Source organism: Eubalaena glacialis, chromosome 4 (assembly GCF_028564815.1).
Source record: "Eubalaena glacialis isolate mEubGla1 chromosome 4, mEubGla1.1.hap2.+ XY, whole genome shotgun sequence".
Classification (NCBI taxonomy): Eukaryota; Metazoa; Chordata; class Mammalia; order Artiodactyla; family Balaenidae; genus Eubalaena; species Eubalaena glacialis.
The window spans coordinates 128,380,295-128,401,728 of record NC_083719.1 but is presented as its reverse complement, the minus strand read 5'-3'; the positions used below and the strand labels follow the sequence as shown (position 1 = coordinate 128,401,728).

Here is a 21,434-nt window from a genome sequence, read left to right as displayed (position 1 = left end):
GCTCAGTAGTTGTGGCGCGTGGGATTAGTTGCTCCACGGCATGTGGGATCTTCCCGGACCAGGAATCGAACCCATGTCCCCTGCATTGGCAGGTGGATTCTTAACCACTGCGCCACCAGGGAAGTCCCGCCATATTATTTTTTATCCATCTCACCCACTAGTCTCTAAACCACTAGAAGAAAAGACCGTGTGTTATTTGTCTGTGTATCTTCAGTGCCTAATATGGTGTCTGGCACATGGTAAGGAAAAATTTTAATGATTGCTAATAAGTTGTGCCTACTGCCTTACATCAATTAGTATCAACACAGAGCTGGGTATGGGGCAAGGTTCCTGATGATGAAGAATTTTACCACTGCTGAGTTGAGAGTGTGGAGGTGGTTGAGAAACATGTTTTTCAAAGAACTATTGTTACATCCCTTCTACTGCCCCATTGTTGATTGTGGTAGCAGGACCGAGGGTGCTGGTCGAGGGTCACCAACCCCTGGGAACAGAAATGGAAATGACAAGCCAGCTCTTCTTTTATAACAAGTTTTTTTTCTTTTTCTTTCTCTCCTCTCTTTCAGGCGTATGGTGAGCTTCTTTCTTATAGTCACCCAGATGGGCTTCTGCTGCGTGTACATTGTGTTTCTGGCTGATAATTTAAAACAGGTAGAGTCTTCTAGAGAAGGTGGGAGGGAAAAGAACATGGAAAAGGAGGGTCCTCTTTTTCTAGTTGTTCAACAAATAGCTTCTTCTCTTTGGGCCCTAGTGTCCTCATCATACAATGAAGAAAGTTAAACTGAGTGTTATCAAAGAACCCAGGCTTCCCCCAGTTCACATATCTGCAGATTTCTGTAAGTGATTACTTTATCCACAGTACCCTTTGTCCAAGAGTTGTCTCTAAAACTGGACCTGTCCTCAAGGTTGGTCTTTAAAATTGAGCTGGAAGTAACCTTGGATTTTGTCAATCGTCCTGCCTTGGTACGTAATCATCCTTAACTCTTCTTAAACTGATATAGGTCTTTTTGAATGATACCTAATCTTTGGGCCATCTTTATCTACCTTTAGCTGTTTAATCTCCTTGGTTTAACAGTTTTTTGCCCCCGAGAAATTCTTCTGATCTAACCCAATAGTTATCTTGGAGCAATTTGAGCAAAGTAATGTGGGTAATAACAGAGGCTATCCTTAATCAATAAGCTTAAAAAAGAAAACTATTCTTCAGGGCTCTTTTTCTGTTTATAGTACTACCAGAAATTTGGAAATGTAAAAAAAAAAATTAAAAAGAAGGAGAAAAATAGTAAGAATTCAGAATTAGCTTCTATTATGTGTCAGGTACAGTGCTGATCATTTTATAAGCTTTCCCTCATTTAATTCTCTCCATGGTCTTATCAGAGTAGGTACTATGGTTATTCCCATCTTGCAGATGAGAAAACTGATGTTATAAACTCTATAATGTATATAAATATGGTCACAGAACAAAGGTTAAAAACACAGGCCTTTTTAACATCACAGCTCAAGTTTTTAAACACTATGCTATACTGCTTCTCAAAATAAAACAAAATTATTCTTAGTCCAACCACTCATGGATTGTTTTAAATGAGTATTAACTGATTAGCATTTTTCAATGTCCTTAAATTTTTTAGTGTAATTTTTAATAGTTTTAGAATTTTCCATCGTACAGATGACTTAGTCTTTTATCATCTGATATTTTCTGTTTTTCTACTATAATCTGTTTTTCTACTATAATCTGTACAAGTCTTTGTACAACCCTTTATTACTTTAGTATATGTATTTTTTAAGTAAAATTACTGGGTCAAGGAATTTGATTTGAAGGCTCTTAATTGCCAGATTGCTGCTTGGAAATCAATCTGACATTAGCAGAACTTTATCAATCATCTGTCTAGAGACAAGGTAAGCATTATCTCAAGGAGTTTTCAGACTAAGTGGGATGTGCTCTAAGACATATAAAAAGCTAAATATCAATATAATATGTCGGTGTTGGGTCAGGACTCCAGTAACACCCTGAGGTTGAGGATGCTTAATTGTGAACTAAGGGGCAGAAATGTATGGGAGCAGGAGAGATCATTGGAGCAAGAGAAGGCTCCCTTGAGGAGATGCACCTAAGCTGGGCATTGAAGGGCAGGTTGGAGAAGTAGTGGCAGCCAAGGTGGGAGGAGGAATAAACACCTGAAGGCAGGAATGTACGGGACTTGCTCAGGAGAGGCAATACAAGTGGTTGTAGAAGAAGGTGTGGGCCTTGGGAGAGGAAGAGCTTTCACAGTTGAATGGGTCCATTTATGGAAGGCCTTGAATACCTGGCTAATGTTCCAAGTATTTTTCCTACTGTAGTGAGGAATCAGAAAAAAACAAGACTTAATGATTTATTTAAGTATTCATGATGTGTTAAATGAAAAGGAGATTTCTCTTTTTTTTTAATTAATTAATTAATTAATTTTTGGCTGTGTTGGGTTTTCGTTGCTGTGCATGGGCTTTCTCAAGTTGCGGTGAGCGGGGGCTACTCTTCATTGCAGTGCGCAGGCTTCTCATTGTGGAGGCTTCTCCTGTTGCAGAGCAGGGCTCTAGGCGCACAGGCTTCAGTAGTTGTGGCACACGGGCTCAGTAGTTGTGGCTCGCAGGCTTTAGAGCGCAGGCTCAGTAGTTGTGGCACACGGGCTTAGTTGCTCTACGGCATGTGGTATCTTCCCGGACCAGGGATCGAACCCGTGTCCCCTGCATTGGCAGGCGGATACTTAACCACTGCGCCACCAGGGAAGTCCCAGAAAGGAGATTTCAAAATAAGAGTGTATACTATAATTTCAGTCTTGTAAAATAAAAAGGATGCGTGTAATACATGTAATTTGTGATACTGCATAGAAAATGTACAGATGAATATATTGCAAGGCATTACCATGGCTACCCATAGGTACTGAGATTATCATTGATTTTACATTTTCTTCTTGCTTAAATCTAGTTTCTAATTGTTCTGCAGTGGACTGTGTTGCTTGCACAATAAGACTGTAGCCATTAAGTCATGCTGATTCCAAAGGAGGGTGGTACCCTCCCTCCTACCCCCACTTTGCTGGGAGGTATTTGTACAGTGTGCAGGGGGTGTTCCTTGTTTGTCGCAATGACGGGGGGATGCTAATACCTTTTACTGGGCGACGTCCAGAGATGCTAAATGTCCTGCAATGAATGGTCAAATGCTCACAAGGAAGAGTTCTCTCACTCAAAATGTCAGTGTTCGTTCAATTAAGAAACAGTAAGTGATGAGCTTTTTTGGTTATAAGCGAAAGAAACAGATTCAGTGGAACTTAAGCAGAAAATGAGTTTAGTGGAAGAATATTAGCTAACTTCCAAAATGACAGAGAAAACTAAAAAAAAAAAAAAAAGGGTCTCAGAAAAGGACAGGAACAGGAACCAGGGCAGCTAGGGGGATGTCGATAGAATTGATGAGCAGTTTCCTCAGGGATTCCCTATCATAATTACTGTTTACCCTTTTCTAGGTCTGCCCTGTGTCATTTTGCTTGTTATTTAGATTCATAGTCCAGGGAGAGATGTGAGTGCCTCTGCTTGAGTCAAAGGCAGTGCTTTGGCTCTGCCACATGATTGTGATTTACAGTCCACCAAGGTTGTATTCAGGTGAGAGAGAATGCACCAAAAATAAATCAAAATCAGGAGGAGTGGATTCTGCGTTGCCAAAAGCTAACAAATAGCCACTCTAAGTTTAGGTATTTATGTTTATTAAGTTCGTTTTTTATTAAAGTTATTTCTGCAGCTTCTGTTGAGGAAGTATGGTGCAGAAGATGTGCAATAAGAAGTCCTAAAGTCACTCTCACTCACTCTGAGACCCTGGCACGTGAGACATGCCAGCTCTTTGTGAGGGAGTCTGATTATGGGCCAGGCACTGAGCTAATCATGTGGCCAGAAGATTCATCGAATCTTCCCCTTGCTTTTCCCATTCCTCTCCCAGGTAGTGGAAGCGGTTAATAGCACAACCAACAACTGCCATTACAACGGGACAGTGATCCTGACGCCCACCGTGGACTCTCGACTCTACATGCTCGCCTTCCTGCCCCTCCTGGTGCTGATAGTCCTCATCCGGAACCTCAGGGTTCTGACCATCTTCTCCCTGTTGGCCAACATCACCATGCTGGTCAGCTTGATCATCATCACCCAGTCCATCATCCAGGTTAGCACACCACACTCCTCACTCCTCTAGTGGGCAGAGCCTTTTATCAATGATAGACTGACACCTGGGGCCAGCCCTGAGGGTAGATAGGTATGCACTCCCCTCGTCAGCTTAGAACCCACTTTACTGTAGCATTTCTTCCACAAAGATGTCTCTGTGCACTCTTATTTTTCTGGGTATCTCCTCTTTGATGTTCCTTCTCCAATACTCGTTTTATGTCAAATCCTGGTTTTAGAAAAAAATTATGCTTTGCCAGGAAAATATCTTGATTGGTTAACTATAGACCATTCCTGTAATGGTTGGATAGCAGCAAAAGGCAGATAAAAAGCAGGATTTTCTACCACAGCTAAACCTTATTGAACTAGTCTTACATCCTCTAAGCTATAATTCCAAGTAATTGCAAAATTACCCCTAGGGAACTCAAGAGAAAACAACAACAACAACTAATATTTAGTCACAGGGGTATAAATAGAAAGTCTTGAAAGACCACAAACAAATCTATCATGATGTAAATCACACATCTTTGAAGTTGAGTGTGGATATTCATTTTCCCTCAGTTTCCCACTTTTCTCTCCTTTCTAATTTTCATTTTATAATGGACAAGCCTACATAGAAATTTAAATCCAGAAGACCCTTGGCATGCCTAATACCTTTCAAGATGTTTTCCTCTTTCAGAAGTCACAAGAAAAAAACGTTATTTTGTCCATGGAATTTAGTAAAAGTAACAGATTAGCCAAATATTTTAGGATAACCACAGATAAGTCTTAAGGCAATATTGATGGATTCTACAAAATTGAATTCCCCAATGAAATAGCTACCTCTGATTTATTTTTGGACTATTCCAGAGGTTGCTCAATTAGAGAAATTGTTCTGTCATTATTTTCACATACTAGGTCACAGGGTACATAAAATATTTATTCCACACACTTTCTTCTCCTTCTATTTACAGCTCATTGAAGAAGAAAAGGGGACTTTCATATTTAACTAATTACTTTGGGCTCCCTAGAATATCACTGTAACTATAGTCACAGTAATTTCCAACATCTATAACCACTGGTACATTCAAAGTGTTCTTGGGCACTTTAGACTAGTACTAACCTGTGGTGTGTAAGATTTTCTTCTGGAGGATTCTGATAAACCAGACTCCCTCTGTGAGATCCCTGATCCTTCAGTACTTTGATAATACCTTAATCTTTCTTTCCTCTGGCTCTTTGGTATTGGGAAGTGTTAAAATCAACTCTGATTGTTGCCTACTTCCTTTTTAGGTTTTCTGAATTTCTTGATATTCAATTTTTCTTATAATTTAGCTTTACTCTCAGAATACTCTTCTCTTAAGGGAGCCCAAACATGCTTTGAGAGAAAATGTCTTTACCACATTTCTCTCCCCCATAGGGAATTCCAGACCCCAGCCACTTGCCACTGGTAGCAAATTGGAAGACCTACTCGCTCTTCTTTGGAACAGCCGTTTTTTCATTTGAAAGCATTGGTGTGGTAAGGTTTCAATTGGGGTAGACTTTCCAAGGTGCTGTGGGTGGCCTTCTGAACAGGAGCTGGGAGCTCTGGGTTCTGTGTGCACGGGAGAAACTAACCTCTGACCTCACTTGGGTCAGCTGGAGAAACTAACCTCTGACCTCACTTTGGACCAGCAGGAGAAAGTAGGTTATAGCAGAGAGGTTAGAGCAGTCGGGAGAGTTTTATTCCTGTCCCAGTACATTTGTTAAACATTTATCTTCATATCAACTTGTATTTATTAATCTTTAAAAATCAAGATAAATGGAGGTATACAACTTAAATTACAGGATTTTTATGAAACATAAAGGAGTTTTAAACTGGAAAGTACAGTTTATTTACAATGGATTATTATATAGTCTCTACTTCCACACTTGAGGAAGGATAGTGCTGTGTATAATTTTTTTCTTCCAGTTTTATTGAGGTATAATTGACATACAGCACTGTATAAGTTTAAGGTGTACAGCATAATGATGTGACTTACATATATCATGAAATGATTATCACAATAAGTTTAGTGAACATCTATCATCTCACATAGGCACAAAATTAAAGAAATAGAAAAAAATTTTTTTCCTTGTGATGAAAACTCAGGATTTACTTAACTTTCATATATAGAATAGTGTTAATTATATTTATAATTGACCTACAGCACTATGTTAGTTCCTGTTACTTACAACATAGTAATTCGATATTTCTATGGCTTTCAAAATGATCACCATGGTAAGTCTAGTTATGATAAATGTCACAATACAAAGATATTACATACTTATTGACTGTTTTCCCTGTACTGTACATTTCATACCTGTGACTCATTTATTTTGCAAGTAGTAGTTTGTACCTCTTGTACCTCTATGCTTTTTAAGTTTACTTTTAATTTATATACAGTACAATTCACTTTTATTTGGTGTACATCTCTTTAAGTTTTGAGAAGTGCAGAGTCATAGATGCACCACAATCAGAACACAGAACAATTCCCCCACCATAAAAAGCTCCCTTGTGCTGCCCTTTTTGTAGTCAACTTCCCCCCACTCCCACTAACCCCTGGCATCCACCTTCTGTTCTCTCTCTATTGTTTCACTTTTTCCAGAATGCCATCCACATGGGATCATACAGTATGTAACCTTTTAAGCTTGGCTTCTTTCACTTAGCTGCATATACGGTCATCCACGTGGTTGCATGCATCAGGAGCTTGCTGCTTTCTACCGCTGAGCATCCACTGTATGAGCAGTACCACAATTTGTTTAACCATCACCTGTTTAAGGACATTTAGGTTGTTTTTAGTTTCTTATGATTATGAGTAATGCTACTGTAAGCATTTGTGTACAGGGTTTTGTGTGAACATACATTTTCATTTCTCCAGGAGTAGGTTTGTTAGGTGACATGTTAATGTATGTTTAACTTTATAGAAAATTGCCCAACAGTTTTCCAGAATTGCCATACCATTTTGCATTCCCACCGGATGTATGAGTGTTAGAATTCCTTTGCATCTTTGCTAGTTCTTATCTGTGTTTTTAGTGTTTTTTTAAATTTTAGCCATTCTAATAGGTGTGTAGTGCTATTTGATTGTGATTTAATTTGCATTTTACTAATGACCAATGATTTTGAGCATCTTTTTATGGGCTTATTTGACATCTGTATATCGTCTTTGGTATAAGTGTTCAAATCTGCGAATTTTTAAAGAACTGAGTTGTTGTCTTTTATTGCTGAGTTTTAAAAATTCTTTATATATGCCAAATGCAAATCCTTTATTAGATGTGTAATTTGCAAATATTTTCTCTAGTCTGTAGCTTGTCTTTTCATTCTCTTAACGTTGTCTTTCATAGAGAAAAAGTTTTAATTTTGGTGAAGTTCAACATATCAAAATTTTTCATTTATGGATCCTACTTTTGGTGTTTTATCTAAAACACTTTGCCTACTCCAAAGTCACAAAGACTTTTCTCCTGTATTTTCTTCTAAATGTTTTGTTTTCATTGTACATTTAGATCTATGATACATTCTGAGTTAATTTTTGTTAAAAGTGTTTATAGGTTGAAGTTCAATTTTTTTAAGGATGCCAACTATTCCTTCATCATTTGTTGAAAAGACTATCTACTCTCCATTGAATTACCTTTGCATCTTTGTAAAAAGCTAATCGATATATGAATATGGGTCAATTTCTGGACTTCCTATACTGATTCATTGATCAATGTGTCTTTCCTTTCACGAATACCAAAATATCTTGATAACACAAGCTTTACCTTAAAATCATGTAATATGAGCTCCAACTTTGTCCTAATTAGTATTTGTGTGATACATTTTTTTCCATCCTTTTAATTTTTTTATCGAGATAAAATTCACCATTTTAACCATTTTAAAATATATAATTCAGTGGTTTTCATTGCCTTCACAATATTGTGCATTCATCACCACTGTCTAATTCCAAAACATTTTCATCATCCCAAAAAGAGACCCTATGCCCATTAAGCAGTCAGTCTCCATTCCCCTCTGCTCCCAGCCCTGGCAACCACAATCTTTGTCCTTTAATTGGTATGGTTAGACCATTTGCAGTTAATGTAGTTATTATGTTTATTAGGTCTGCATTTTATTATTTGTTTTCTGTTCTACCCTTCCTTTTGCTTTCCCATTTTCTCTTTTTGCCTCCTTTTGGATTCTTTGAATACTGTTTAGTATTCTACTTTAGTTTGCCCATCGGAGGTTTGACTGTATCTCTTTCTATAATACTTTTCATGGTTACTCTAGGGATTACAGTATACATATATAACTTTTCACAGTTTACTTACAGTTAATATTTTATCATTTCTAGTAAACTATAGAAATCTTATAGTTGTAGAGTTTTTTTTTCTTTCCCCCCTTTTTGTTGTAATGCCCATATGTATTACTGGATTGGCCAAAAAGTTCGTTCGGGGTTTTTAAGGAAAAACTCAAACTTTTCGGCCAACCCAATACATCTAAATATATCAAAACACCATCAGAAAAATGTTATAATTTTTGCTTTCAGTAGTGCCACATGGCCCTTTTGATAAACTTACTAAGGGAAAAATAGTCTAATGTATCTATCCAGGTAACTACCATTTCTGTTGCTCATTCCTTATTCCTGAAATCACAAGTTTCCCTCTGGCATCATTCCCTTCAATGTGAAGAAACTCCATCATTATTTCTTTTAGACTGGTGACAAATTTTTTTCATTTTTTTTTTTATCTCAGAATATCTTTATTTTTTGCCTTTATTCCTGAAGGATGTTTTTGCACAATATAGAATTCTAGGTTGGCAGTCTATTTTTAGCACTTTGAAAATATGGTATCCCTTCCTTTTGCCCTCAATGGTTCTGGTGAGAAATCTGCAGTTATTTGAATCATTGTTCCCCTATATGTGATGTTGTTTTTTATCTGGTTACTTTCAAGATACTTTTCTAAAAATCTTTGGTTTTCAGCAGTTGTATTGTATTGTCTGGATTAGTTTTCTTTGAATTTGTCCTGTTTGAAATTCACTTAATTTCTTGAATCTGTAAATATATGTCTTTTACAATTTGGGAAGTTTTCTTTTTCAAAAAGCTTTTTCTGTACCAATCTCTTTTTCTTCCCCTTCTGGGACTCCAGTGACCTGAATGTTAGACACTTTGATATATGTCCCACTATTTTCTGAGGCCCTATTCATTTTTTAAAATCGTTTTTTCTCTTTTATGTTCAGATTCAATAGTTCCTATTGATCTATTTTCAAGTTCACTGACTGTGTTCTGTCATTTACATTGGGCCTCTCCAGTGGGGTTTTTCAGTTCTAAAATTTCCATTTGGTTCTTTGGTTCTTATTCCTTCAGCTTCGTTGCCGAGAACTTATATCTGTCCATTTGTTTCAACAGTGTTCTCCCTTACTTCACAGAGGATGGTTATAACAGTTGCTTTAAAGTCTTTGTCTGATATTTCCATAATCTTAGTCATTTTAGGGTTGGCATCTGTTGTCTTTTCCCTTGAGAAGTGTTGAGATTTTCCTGGTTCTTTGTATGTTGATTAATTTTAGACTGTATCCTACACATTTTGAATATTATTTTATGAGACTCTGGAGCCTGTTAAAATCCTCTGGAGAATGTTGACTTTTTTACTTTAGCAAGCAGTCAATCCAATTAGATTCAAACTACAAGTCCTGATCTACCTTCAGTAGACCATGGTTTTAATACCAGATTAGTTTTCAAAGACTTTGAAGTGATGTTTGGCTTCACCTTGCTTATATGCTACCCAGGGGCCAGACGGTGGTCTGTCTACACAACAGTTCTCAAAGCTTTTACTTTGATGCTTCACATCAGTTCCATACATGTACAGCTCAGGGCTAAGCCCAGACTTCATTCACAGGGATGAAGGGAATCACTTTCTCTGGCTCCCTCCTTTCCGTGTTTTCGTGCACACTCACCAGTGTGCTGCACATTCACCCAGCAGCTTCTTTTTCTGGTCCTCTGGCTACAGAGCCAGGGTTTTAGCCTCCCTATACTCCTATACACTTCTTGTGACTGGGCCTAACTCGAGGGTGAGCACTGAGAGTAAAAAGAGAAGAAAAGAGCAATAGGGATTCCTTCCAGGTCTGGCTTCATGGGCATGTAACCTGTGTGGTCACGTGGGCCCCTGCCTTTAAAAGGATTTCACACTTGGTTTAATGCCCTGTGTTCATCATCTTGAATTTCTTGATCTTTGACCAAGTGGCCTTGCATTGTCATTTTGCACTGGGCCCCACAAATTATGTAGCCAATCCGATTCCCCCTTTACTTTTTGGACTCCCAAAGCCCTCTTTCCCTGTTCCTCTGCTCCAAGAGAAGGAGTTTGTCTTGTCTCAGATTTTTAGGTGCCTAAGTAACCACCACAGTCCCTGATACAACAGATTGCTGCTTTGTGACTGAGACTCGCCTTAGGGAGTATGGCCTGGAGAGTAAAAAAGGAAACAGAGTAATAGGGATTCTCTCCATGCTCTCTGTCCCACAGAGTCCCCTATTTTAGGTCCCACTGGCCAGAAAGAGGGTTTCTTTTTGAGTTTTTTCTGTCTGTATCTACTACATAGTTCTAGGGTTTGGGCTCTCCTTGAGTCTAAACTAGGAGATACAAGAAGAAAAAAAATCAGGAAACTCACTGCCATGATGGTCATTTTTACTGGTTTTGAGCAATTCACCTTCTATTATATAATTTTCAGAGTCCATGGATAGTTGCTTTATGTATTCTGTCCAGGGCTTTTAGTTTTAATTAGTGAGAGAGATATGGCGCAATGTGCTTACACCATCTTAATGGACCCGGAAGCACTTTATATTTAGAATTTTGAACAGTCATGGCAAAAAGAAGAGTACAGTGGTTGAGCAAATGACTTTGGAGGCAGAATGTGCTGGAATCTTACTTTAGTCACAGGCTAATCTCTGAACCTTAATTCTTCAACTATAAAATGATGATTCTACGTGTTCAATAAGTGTTTATGAACATCTACTATGTGCTAATGATTATTAGTATCAGAGTTCAAATTACCTTTAGAAACCTTCTATTCCAGTCTCTAATTTTACAGAAGAGGAGCCTAACCCCAAAGAAGGACAGGGTCTTGAGCTGCGTCACCAGCTGGGAACTGCTACAGCTGGTACTACTCACTCCGAAGCCAGAGACCTTCCCACTTTATGTGAATGGCCATTTAATCTCTTTGATTGATTGTGGGGAGGCACGGGGAGCGGAGGGAGAAAGCCAGTTACAGTAAATCCCCTACATACAAACCTTCAAGTTGGGAACTTTCAAAGATGCAAACATAAGGAGTGAAACTGTGCAGCTTGCCCTCCGTCTCCTATTGCTGACGATACTTCAGCTCTACATCTCCCACCTCCTCTCCCTCCTCCAGTTAGTAACTCTTCTTGCCTGTTCACTCGATGCCAGCCCCTGTATGCCAGCTGTTGTACTGTACTGTACTACTGTACTTTTCAAGGTACTGTTCTGTAAGATTAAAAATGTTTATTTTTTGTGTGTTTTTTATGTATTATTTGTGTGCAGAGTATTATAAACTTATTATAGTACAGCACTATATAGCCGATTGTGTTAGTTGGGTACCTAGGCTAACTTTGTTGGACCTATAAACAAATTGGACTTATGAACGCGCTCTCAGAATGAAACTTGTTCTTATGTAGGGAACTTACTGTACTTAGTATGACCTGGCCTGGTAAAAAGATCATCTTTAGCCTGGGGAATTTATGCAACAAAAATGTATTGCAGGGTAGGAGAGCTCACGTTGGATTGCTCTTTACCTAATCCCCTGGACATTTTCCCAAGCACCTGCTGCATCTAGGAATGTGCACCTAACCCAGAAGAAAGTGGAAAGTCCCAGACACGCACTCCCCTCAAGCGACTGCCATTCGCATGGGGAGGGAGGGAAGGTGCATACAGGACAAAGAAGGATTTAACAATACAAAGGAATAGGTGCTAAGTTCTCACTGAGTAATAAACAAGCCCAGGGCTGTGGGAGTTTAGGCAAGATCGGGTAGAAGTAAGTACTTGGACTTTGGAGGACAGCCCTGGTTTGCAGCCTTCCTCTGCCACTTCCAAGCTGTATAGCTTGGTGTAAGTTATATCATCGTCAGAGCCTTGTTATAAAATAAGAATTACACAAGTACCAGCTTCATAGAGTTGTGGTCTTCGCAGTATTACAAAATAATTGTAGTTAACATTTACTAAGTCCTTACTGTGTGCCATTTCAATGCTCATATAATTCTCCAAAAGATTCTAACAGGTAAGTTTTCAGATCAGGAAACTGAGGCACAGATCACCCTAATGGTGCATGAAGTGTGCTTAGCACATGGCTGGATCAAGGAGAAGGGGAAGGGGAAGGTGAAGGTGGGCCCTCGGTCAGTAGAAGTCTGAGGAGGAAATTATGAGATGAGGCCAAAGAGTTGGTACCAAAGATAGAAGAGACCTTGGAATGCCCAACAGGCCCAAGAGGCAGGCTGGCCTCAGTTTGGATTCGCTTAGAGCCAGGTTTGCACCTGGGGAAGAAGGATCCTGAGAACATGGTATGTGGGGAAATGTGCCTCTGGGGAGCCAGGGCGCTCTAGTCCCAGTGCTGCTGCCAGCCCACTGCATAACCTGAGTCTTGGCCTTCCCATCTGTACAGAGAGGGGCAAGTGCACTAGAATTGGGAGCCTCAAACTCAAGTGCTTTTGGAAGACAACGTGGGTGGAGAAGCCAGGTATATGTCAGCGTGAGAGGGAGAGGTGGGCCTGGTAGGTGGAGAAAGAATGTTGTGCTTAAAGGCATTCATATTCAGTTGTCTGAAAGACTGGCCAAACAAAATGCACCTGCTGGCCAGATCGGGCCGCCCCAGGGAGTTGAGCTCCTTGGTCTGGTCAACCTGCAGGGTGCTTCCAGCTCTGAACGGGCCAGGGATCATCTTGTGACTCCAGGCCTTCCTTTCCTTTCTTTTCTCTCTTTTTTTCTTTTTTTTTTTTTTTTTTATTATTTATTCACTTATTTTGGCTGCGCTGGGTCTTAGTTGCAGCACGCAGGATCTTCATTGCGGCATGTGGACTTCTTAGTTGCCGCATGCAGACTCTTAGTTGCAGCATGCATGTGGGATCTAGTTCCCCGACCAGGGATCGTATCCGGGCCCCCTGCGTGAGAAGCGCGGAGTCTTACCCACTGGACCACCAGGAAGTCCCTCTTTTTTTTTTTTCTTTAATTGTGGTGAGATATACCTAACATAAAATTTACCATCTTAACCAGTTTTAAGTGTACAGTTCAGTGACATAAAGTACTTTCATATTGTTGTACAAAGATCATCACCATCCATCTCTTTTCATCTTGCAAAACCAAAACTGAGTACCCATTAAACAATAATTCCCCATTTATTCCTCCCCCCAGCCCATGGGAATCACCAGTCTACTTTCTGACTCTGAATGTGACTACTCCAGTTACCTCATATAAGTAGAATCACATAGTGTCTGTCATTTTGTGACTGGCTTACTTCATTTAGCTTAATGTCTTCAAGAGTCATCCATGTTGGGGCATATGTCAGGATTTCCTTCTTTTAAAGGCTGAATAATATTCCATTGTATGTATGGACCACGTTTTGTTTATCCGTTCCTTCATCGGTGGACACTCGGGTTGCCTCCAACTTTTGGCTACTGTGAATAATGCTGCTATGAATGTAGGTATACAAATATCTGTGCATGTTCCTGCTTCCGATTCTTTTGTGTACATACCCGCGGAAGTGGCATGCCTTTCTTCTTTATGCTTGTGTTCCTCTTTCTCCTCCTCTCTTCTTACATTGTGGCGTTTCTGTAGGTTCTGCCCCTGGAAAACAAGATGAAGGATGCCCGCCGCTTCCCAGTCATCCTGTCTTTGGGAATGTCCATCGTTACTGCCCTCTACGTCAGCATCGGGACTCTGGGCTACCTGCGGTTCGGAAACGACATCAAGGCCAGCATAACCCTTAACCTGCCCAACTGCTGGTAACTCTATGGGCTCTCAGGCGGTAGGGACTCAGGGCCAGTGGGAACAGGAACATATAGGTCACTTTCTCCTCCTTTCCGCAGAAGGTAAACTGAGGTCTGGAGGGTCTCCACAGGGAGAAGCAGACCTGACACTGGAACCCTGGGCTCTGGATTCTCTGTCCAGGGAGCTCTTCTTCAACAACAGCCTCCCATGTTGAGTGAGGCCTTGATAGCTTAGTATGAGGAAGGACATGATTTAGGAAGAGAGGGGAGAAGTCAGAGTCCTTGGTCACCTAAAGAGAGAAAGGAGGGGCACAGAGAAGGGCAAGAGGCAGAGAGTGGAGCCGGTGGGTGGCTCCAATTACATTTACTAAGGCTGCACTACCAAGTCTCGCAGAGTAGCTAGGATGAAAAAGTAGTAAAACAAGAACCAATTGGGGAAGACCATTAGAATCTGGAAAATGTTTATATCAGATGACCCAATTCATACAACAGTTAGCTGACCCAGACTTCAACACTGAATATTTAAATAGACATGAACCCCTATCACATTGTGCAGCACTTTCTCCCACACTGAGGCATGTCATTAATTACCAGGTGCCTGTCTTTTTGAGGGTCACTTGGAGGCTTAATTTGTCTAAATGGGGCTCCTTTCCCAAGCTGATCAATGTCATTCATCAAGCATTTACTGCACCCCAATTACACGCAGATGCCAGTCTAGACACATGGTGTGGAGGGTGCTGATGTGAGTAGACTATGATTTTGCGCTTCACTCTCTTCCTCAGCTCATGGTCCAATGGGAATGGGGAATGGATAGTGTATGTACACAAATACAACATAGAACAGAAAAAGAAGCCCTCCAGAATAGTGGAGAGGACGTGGGGACTCCCAAGGAAAGAAAGTACATTGGAATGGGAGAACAGGGAATCTCCCTGTCCAATGAGACGACTCCGTCCAAACAAGGACAACGACAGCACCTCTGGATCCAAGACCCAGTTACACCAACTCCTAGCTCATGGTCGTGGATGGTTTATTTAACTTCTCTGATGTTCAGTTTCCTCTTCTAAAAAGCGGAGTTATCATGTGGATTAAGTTGGGCATGGCTAAAAGCATCTGGAATGTAGTACCTCCTCAAAAGATGGGAATTTCAAAAAATAGGTGGGGTTTGCACAGATGGAAAGGGAGTAGAGAGGGTGTTCCAGGCAGCAGAACTAGTGTGAGCAAGAAACACAGAAATGTGGAAGTTTTCCTTTTTAAGGAATGGACTAAATAGACACAGACACAGTCATACAGGTTTATTTAACATGCCAGATGCATCTACCACATCAGTGGGCTAAACGAAAAAAGCCTTATCTCCATTGGTCAAAAAAGGCATCGATAAAACTCAGCATCCCCCGTCACATGCTCTCCTGCCCCCAGTCTGAGGCCTGCAAGTAACCCTGCCTCTCCTTTTCTCCCCCAACCCTCACACAATCCTCTGTGTAGACTACCTCTTCCCTCAAGGATTTGGGATTCTGCAGTTCATTCAACCACCTGGAAGCATTTGTTGAGAGCCTGTTATATGCCAGGTGATTTGGGGGATCCAGAGAATTCCTAATAAAAGAGATTACAAAAGACCAGATCTTTTAGACCCAGGTTTTTTGGTCTTCACCGCTTATCACTTGTATCTCCCTGAGCAAGGTACTGGGCCTGAGCCTCTCTTTCCTAAAATCTAAAATTCAGCATCAAGTGATGATGGTTTATGAAGGTGTTATATATACCCATACCTGAGATTCTTTTTATGTAGAGATGACCCTCTCAACTGTTTCCATTTGAATCTGTGATGCTTCACTCTATTTCCACTGCGTGATCTGCTGTGACTTCCTCTCATAGAAGGTCCCTCCCCGTCAATTTCAGACAAGGAAACATTTGCCTACAGGACTGTTCCAAGGTCAGAGGTTAATGTACAAGGAGGCCAGGGACTTCCCTGGCAGTCCACTGGTTAAGACTCCACACTTCCAATGTAGGGGGCTTTCAATCCCTGGTCAGGGAACTAAGATCCCACATGCCTTGCAGAGAGGCCAAAAAAAAAAAAGCAAAAACAAAAAAACAAGGAGGTCAGGTGTCAGAGCACGTTGACCTTGAGAGCACTGCTCTGGTTTGTCCTGCAGGCTGTACCAGTCGGTCAAGATCCTCTACATAATTGGCATCCTGTGCACCTACGCCCTGCAGTTCTACGTCCCTGCAGAAATCATCATTCCCTTCGCCACCTCCCAGGTGTCAAAGCGCTGGGCACTGCCTCTGGACTTGTTCATCCGCTTTGCCATGGTCAGCCTGACATGTGAGTAGGAGGCAGAGCACCTCGTTGCTGTTTTCCTGAGAGCTATCAGGAATCAGCCAGATGGTAGACAATAGGCATGATAACCAGCATTGATTGCATACTAACTGTGTTTCAGGGTCCATTCTAAGGCTTTCCAAGTAGTAATTCATTTCATTTATGCTTTAGGGACAACTTAATTCTTACATGTACCTAATTAGACAGATTTACCGGTGTCCAGCTTGAGGGAGTGACAACTTATCAAATAATAATCACAATAAGAACTGACTTTTATTAAACACCTACTACGTGCCAGCCACTGTGCTAAGTTCTTTCTGTTCCATATTTCATAGTATTTTATTCAGTCCTTGCAGCAACTCTTATGAGGTAGGACTGTGATAAACCCTACTTTGTAAATGAGAAAGCTGAAGCAGAGAGTGATAAGTAATTGGGCAGGAAGTGCCAGAGGTGGGATTTGAACCCAAGTCCAGGCCCATCACCCTTCACCTCCAGGACAGAGGTTGAAAATGGTGGCCAGTGAGTCTAATCTGGCGTCAGAGGTATGTTGTTTCACCCTCATAATGTTGTATAAATTTGGGCCAACATTAAAAATGTGGGAGAGATCTCACATACAAATGCAGATTTCTAATGTTTGGGGGAAAAATAAAATGATTTGGCAAACCTAGGGTCACATCCCCATTGGCAGCAGCTCCTTGGCCTCCGATGGGCTGGTATTCACCTGTTGGCTTCAACTGTCCCCACTCACCCCCTCGGCAGCCCTCCTTGTGCTCCAGGCCCTATGATCCAGGGTGCCCCTTTCTGTAAGTATTTTAGTGGAGGCGAAGATGATAGAGATTCCTGCGTTGTGTTTGCCATGGCCCAGCTGTCCCTAAGGCTCCTTTTAATTGTGATTCTTGCTGTGCTAGACCAGCCCATATAAATCATGGGACACTGATTTTCTTCCTTTGAAGTTATTTGTTCCCAATTTGTCCTAGGAGGCAGGGACACTACCCTTCAGAATATTAGAGACTCCAGAAAGATCAATGAATTTGCCCCAGATATGAAGATAACAATTCCTTAAGCTTCTGCATGCATTGCCCCAATCAGTACAGATGCAAACAGTTACCTGCAAACAAGTAATAATAATAAAGTAATAATGAAATAATAACAAAAATAACTTTTCTGAGTGCTTTACACGAATTAACTCATTTAAAACTTTAACACCATTTGGATGGAGTATGAACCATAATACCTAAAAGGATAGCTACCATCCCCATTTGGCAGATGAGGAAAAAAGCTGAGAAACGGGTGGAGACTTACCCAAGGCCACACAGGGAGAAACCAGAATCCTGCCTTCCAGTCCTGTTTTGTTCTGTTATACCACACTCCATCCTAGGAGACCTGGGGGAGCCTTCTGGGCGTTCTTTGTAACTAGGAAAATTGTCCATCAAGTAAAATAAAAAATGTAAAAGCCCAGGCCTATAAAACAGCCTACAAAAAAAACAATATATATATATAAATAATATATAATTATATATAAAATTTTTAATATATAATTATATATTATATATATTACATATTATAATTATATAATTATAAAATATAATTATATATTATAATTATATAATTATATCACATATATTATATGTATATATTATATATACATATATAATTTCAAAATCTTTATTTTAACTTTTAGTATTTCTTTGTTAGATGTTTTCTGACATGTATATAAAACCTGGCTCCAAGATACTCCTTTAAAGGGACTCTGTGATCTTGTTCCCACCGAAGACCCCTTTCTATAAATAATTTCACATTCTAATTGTTTGCAAGTAAGAGGTTCTTGCAGTCATGTTACTTATTAATGTTAGTTCCACGAAGGTAAGGGGTTTTTTTTGTCTATTTTGTACATTGACACATTCCAAACAGCTGGACAGTTCCCAGCACTGTTATTTAGTGTTATTTATTAAGTAAGAGCTTAATCATTGAACATGTAGAGATTCGAAATGTACTTCTGTGGCATAAAAATTATCTTAGGCTAAAAGCATTAGAACAAGCAGCCGCAGGGGGCGCAAAACCTTATCTAAACTTCCTTTGCTGAATTAAGCAGGAATTTCTGAAAAATACAGGCACCATAAATCCCCTTTCTGGGAGATTTTCAATCAGAAAGAAGACTAACCATCATCACAGACTGAGTAATTACTTAAATTATCAGAGAATGTCATACCTTCCACTTGTTCTTGCATGGAAGCTATTTCTCCCCCATCCAGTTCCCCTTCTGAAGTGGGTATATAAACCCCTATCTTTGTTTGGAGAGCCAATTCATCTGAAGGCTCCCTAGCCCTAAATAAACTTTGTCTTTCCTCCTGTTAATTGCCTAATTGTCAGTTAAATTTGCAGGCCCCCAAACACTTGAACCTAAATGGGAAGAGGGAAGGTTTTTCTCCCCAACAATACGAATGTATATATTTGAACAATAATTGGTTGAAAATGATTGAAAGGAGACACACCAAAATTTTAATGTATAAACCTCTAGTGAATGTGATTGGGGGTATTACAGGAGTTTCAACTTTTTCTTTATGTAACTGAATGTATGAGTAACAACTGGTATATGTTTTAAGAAAAAGATTTTTAAAACAAACTTTAAAATTTTGGCTAAGCCTGGGAAGAGCCATCTATCCCGTGTCATCTCCCGCAGGCATCTTGGCCATCCTCATCCCCCGCCTGGACCTGGTCCTCTCTCTGGTGGGCTCCCTGAGCAGCAGTGCGCTGGCCCTCATCATCCCACCCCTCCTGGAGATCACCACCTACTACTCAGAGGGCATGAGTCCCATCACCATCATCAAGGACGCCCTGATCAGCATCCTGGGCTTCGTGGGCTTTGTGATGGGGACCTACCAGGCCCTGGACGAGCTGATCCAGTCAGAAGACCCTCTCACCTTTTCCAACTCCACCATTTTTGTTCAGTGAAAATGGCACTGCTTCTTACCCACCAGCACCTGACATTTAATGATATAAATCTCTTTTATATGCATTATCTATATTTTGCTGCTTTACCTTTCTCTGGGTCAAGTCACAGTGAAACAAGCACGGACTCACCAGCTACAAGGTCTAGATGGTAATTTAAAAATTTTTTTTTAATTTATTTTCTTTCCATCCCTAGCTTTCCACTCTACTGAGAGCTCTCTCACTGAAGGCTCTTGATTCCATCCAGCTTTTTGGCAATTCACACGATCAATTTCACACCTTGAGTGGGGCTATGCAAGAGGAAGCCACCAGGGGGCATCCAAGAGGCAGCAACTGACAGAAGGAGGTGCAGCCAGCTAAGGCTGATGGTGATTTGGTAGACAAAGGGTGTCCTCTTTTCCAGATCTGTTTAAAGAGCAAAGATTAAGAATGGGGACATAATCCATAATCCAGCAAGATGTGCACAGCTCCAGCGTCAAGATGGATAGGATCCACAGGTCCATGGTGAGCTGCAACTCTCAGACAGAAAGGAACCACCATATTTAAGTCAAGGGCAATAAACTTTCTAAACAACTGGATAACGTTTTGGCCCAGTTCAAACATCTCAACAAAGGACAGTTGTCACAGAAATGGATGTGCCAATGGCGGGGGGTGGGGGGTAGGGTGGGGATGGACAATGATTATTTCATTATTTATCTCGATTCTTTTTTTTTCTTTAACCTCTTGATTCTTGCAACAAGCATTCTTTCTTACCTACCACGCACCAAACATAGTTCAAAGTTCTTGTAATAGTTTGCAAAAATGGTGACAAATTCCTCTTGACAATGTGACGTTGCAGCTCGCATCAAGAAGTGAAATCTATATCTCTACCCCTTGAATCTTGTCTTGGCCTTGTAACTTGCTTTGGCCAATGGGACATAGTAAATGTGATGCAAGCAGAGGTTTCGTGATGGCTAATGCATTGGAACTTTCATCGTGATGCTCTGTGGAGATAAGAGCACCAAGTGAAGAAGCGGGGCTAACCTACTGGAGGAGGAGAGATCATGTGGAGCAGAAATGAATCATCCCAGTTGAGCCCCATCTCCCAGAACAGCCAGCCTGCCGACTTCAAGACACGTGAGTGAAGTATCCTAGACTATATACAGCCCCAGTCAAGCTGGCCCGGACCATAAATATTGCTCAGATGATCCACAGAATTATGAGAAATAATAAATGTTTTTAGTTTTAAGCCATAAGATGTGGAAGTTTTTATGCAGCAAAAGCTAACTGATACATTACTCTAAAGGGGATACACTAATGAGTGAGAAAAGAATCTCCGTCCTCTAGCTAGTCTGCTCTCCACTGGGGAATAATGACAGGTCATCAACTAAGTTAATACCATCATAGGTCCTTTTGAGGGCAGGGGGACACTAACTGCTCTGGAGTACTGAGCATGTCTTTCCACCTGACTTTCCACTGGTGGCACCATTAGAGCTAGATTTTGAGTAGAACTTGGGTCTCCCAACACTGAATCTGACCCTTCTTCCACTCAGTCCTGCTGCCTTGACATTCCCGTGCCTTTTGTCATGTCTGACCTTGGCTGACAGCCAGGGGCCCCTCAACCCAACACAGCACTTCACCCTTCTTGGTGGTGACGGCTCCCTCCCTCCTCCCTAAAATCACTAAAATTGGGGAAAGGCATATAGATAAATGAGATGTTGTAGGCAGATCTGTAGTTCAGTGGGGGGTAAGGATGTTTCTTATTACACTCTCTATGGTGTTGGAAAGTGACCCATGCTTGTTTCAGCCTCAGTTTTAAGATAGCATTTTAAAAAGCCCTTTCCTGCTTATTTTTATCCATCATCCTCCCTTTGCAGCCTAGGGAAGTTACGGAGGGGTGAGGGGCGTGTCTGCCCCAATTCCCAAGTCCTGGTCTCCTGTTTTTGTGTGTTACTTTCTACCTGCTGGATTCCAGAAGGTACTTCATGAACACAAGCTCCACACCCAGATCCCATAGTCTGCAGAGTACCTGCTGGGAGATGGGACACTCATAGCCTCTGCAGTGGTCCACAGCCTACCTG

At 40.8% G+C, this 21,434-nt stretch overlaps 1 protein-coding gene across 2 annotated transcripts in view; it reads left to right on the top strand.

Annotated features, from left to right (window-relative positions):
- SLC36A2 (solute carrier family 36 member 2) overlaps positions 1–20,609 on the top strand; it is a 28,646-nt gene extending 8,037 nt beyond the window's left edge. For both annotated transcript variants that reach the window (XM_061188352.1, XM_061188353.1), the window contains 6 exons: positions 564–648; positions 3,950–4,168; positions 5,561–5,659; positions 13,963–14,129; positions 16,262–16,431; positions 19,106–20,609. In XM_061188352.1, the coding sequence (XP_061044335.1) occupies positions 564–648; positions 3,950–4,168; positions 5,561–5,659; positions 13,963–14,129; positions 16,262–16,431; positions 19,106–19,377 (1,012 nt within the window). In that variant the 3' untranslated portion in view covers positions 19,378–20,609. The remainder of the gene's footprint in view (positions 1–563; positions 649–3,949; positions 4,169–5,560; positions 5,660–13,962; positions 14,130–16,261; positions 16,432–19,105) is intronic.
- Positions 20,610–21,434: the final 825 nt, after the last annotated feature.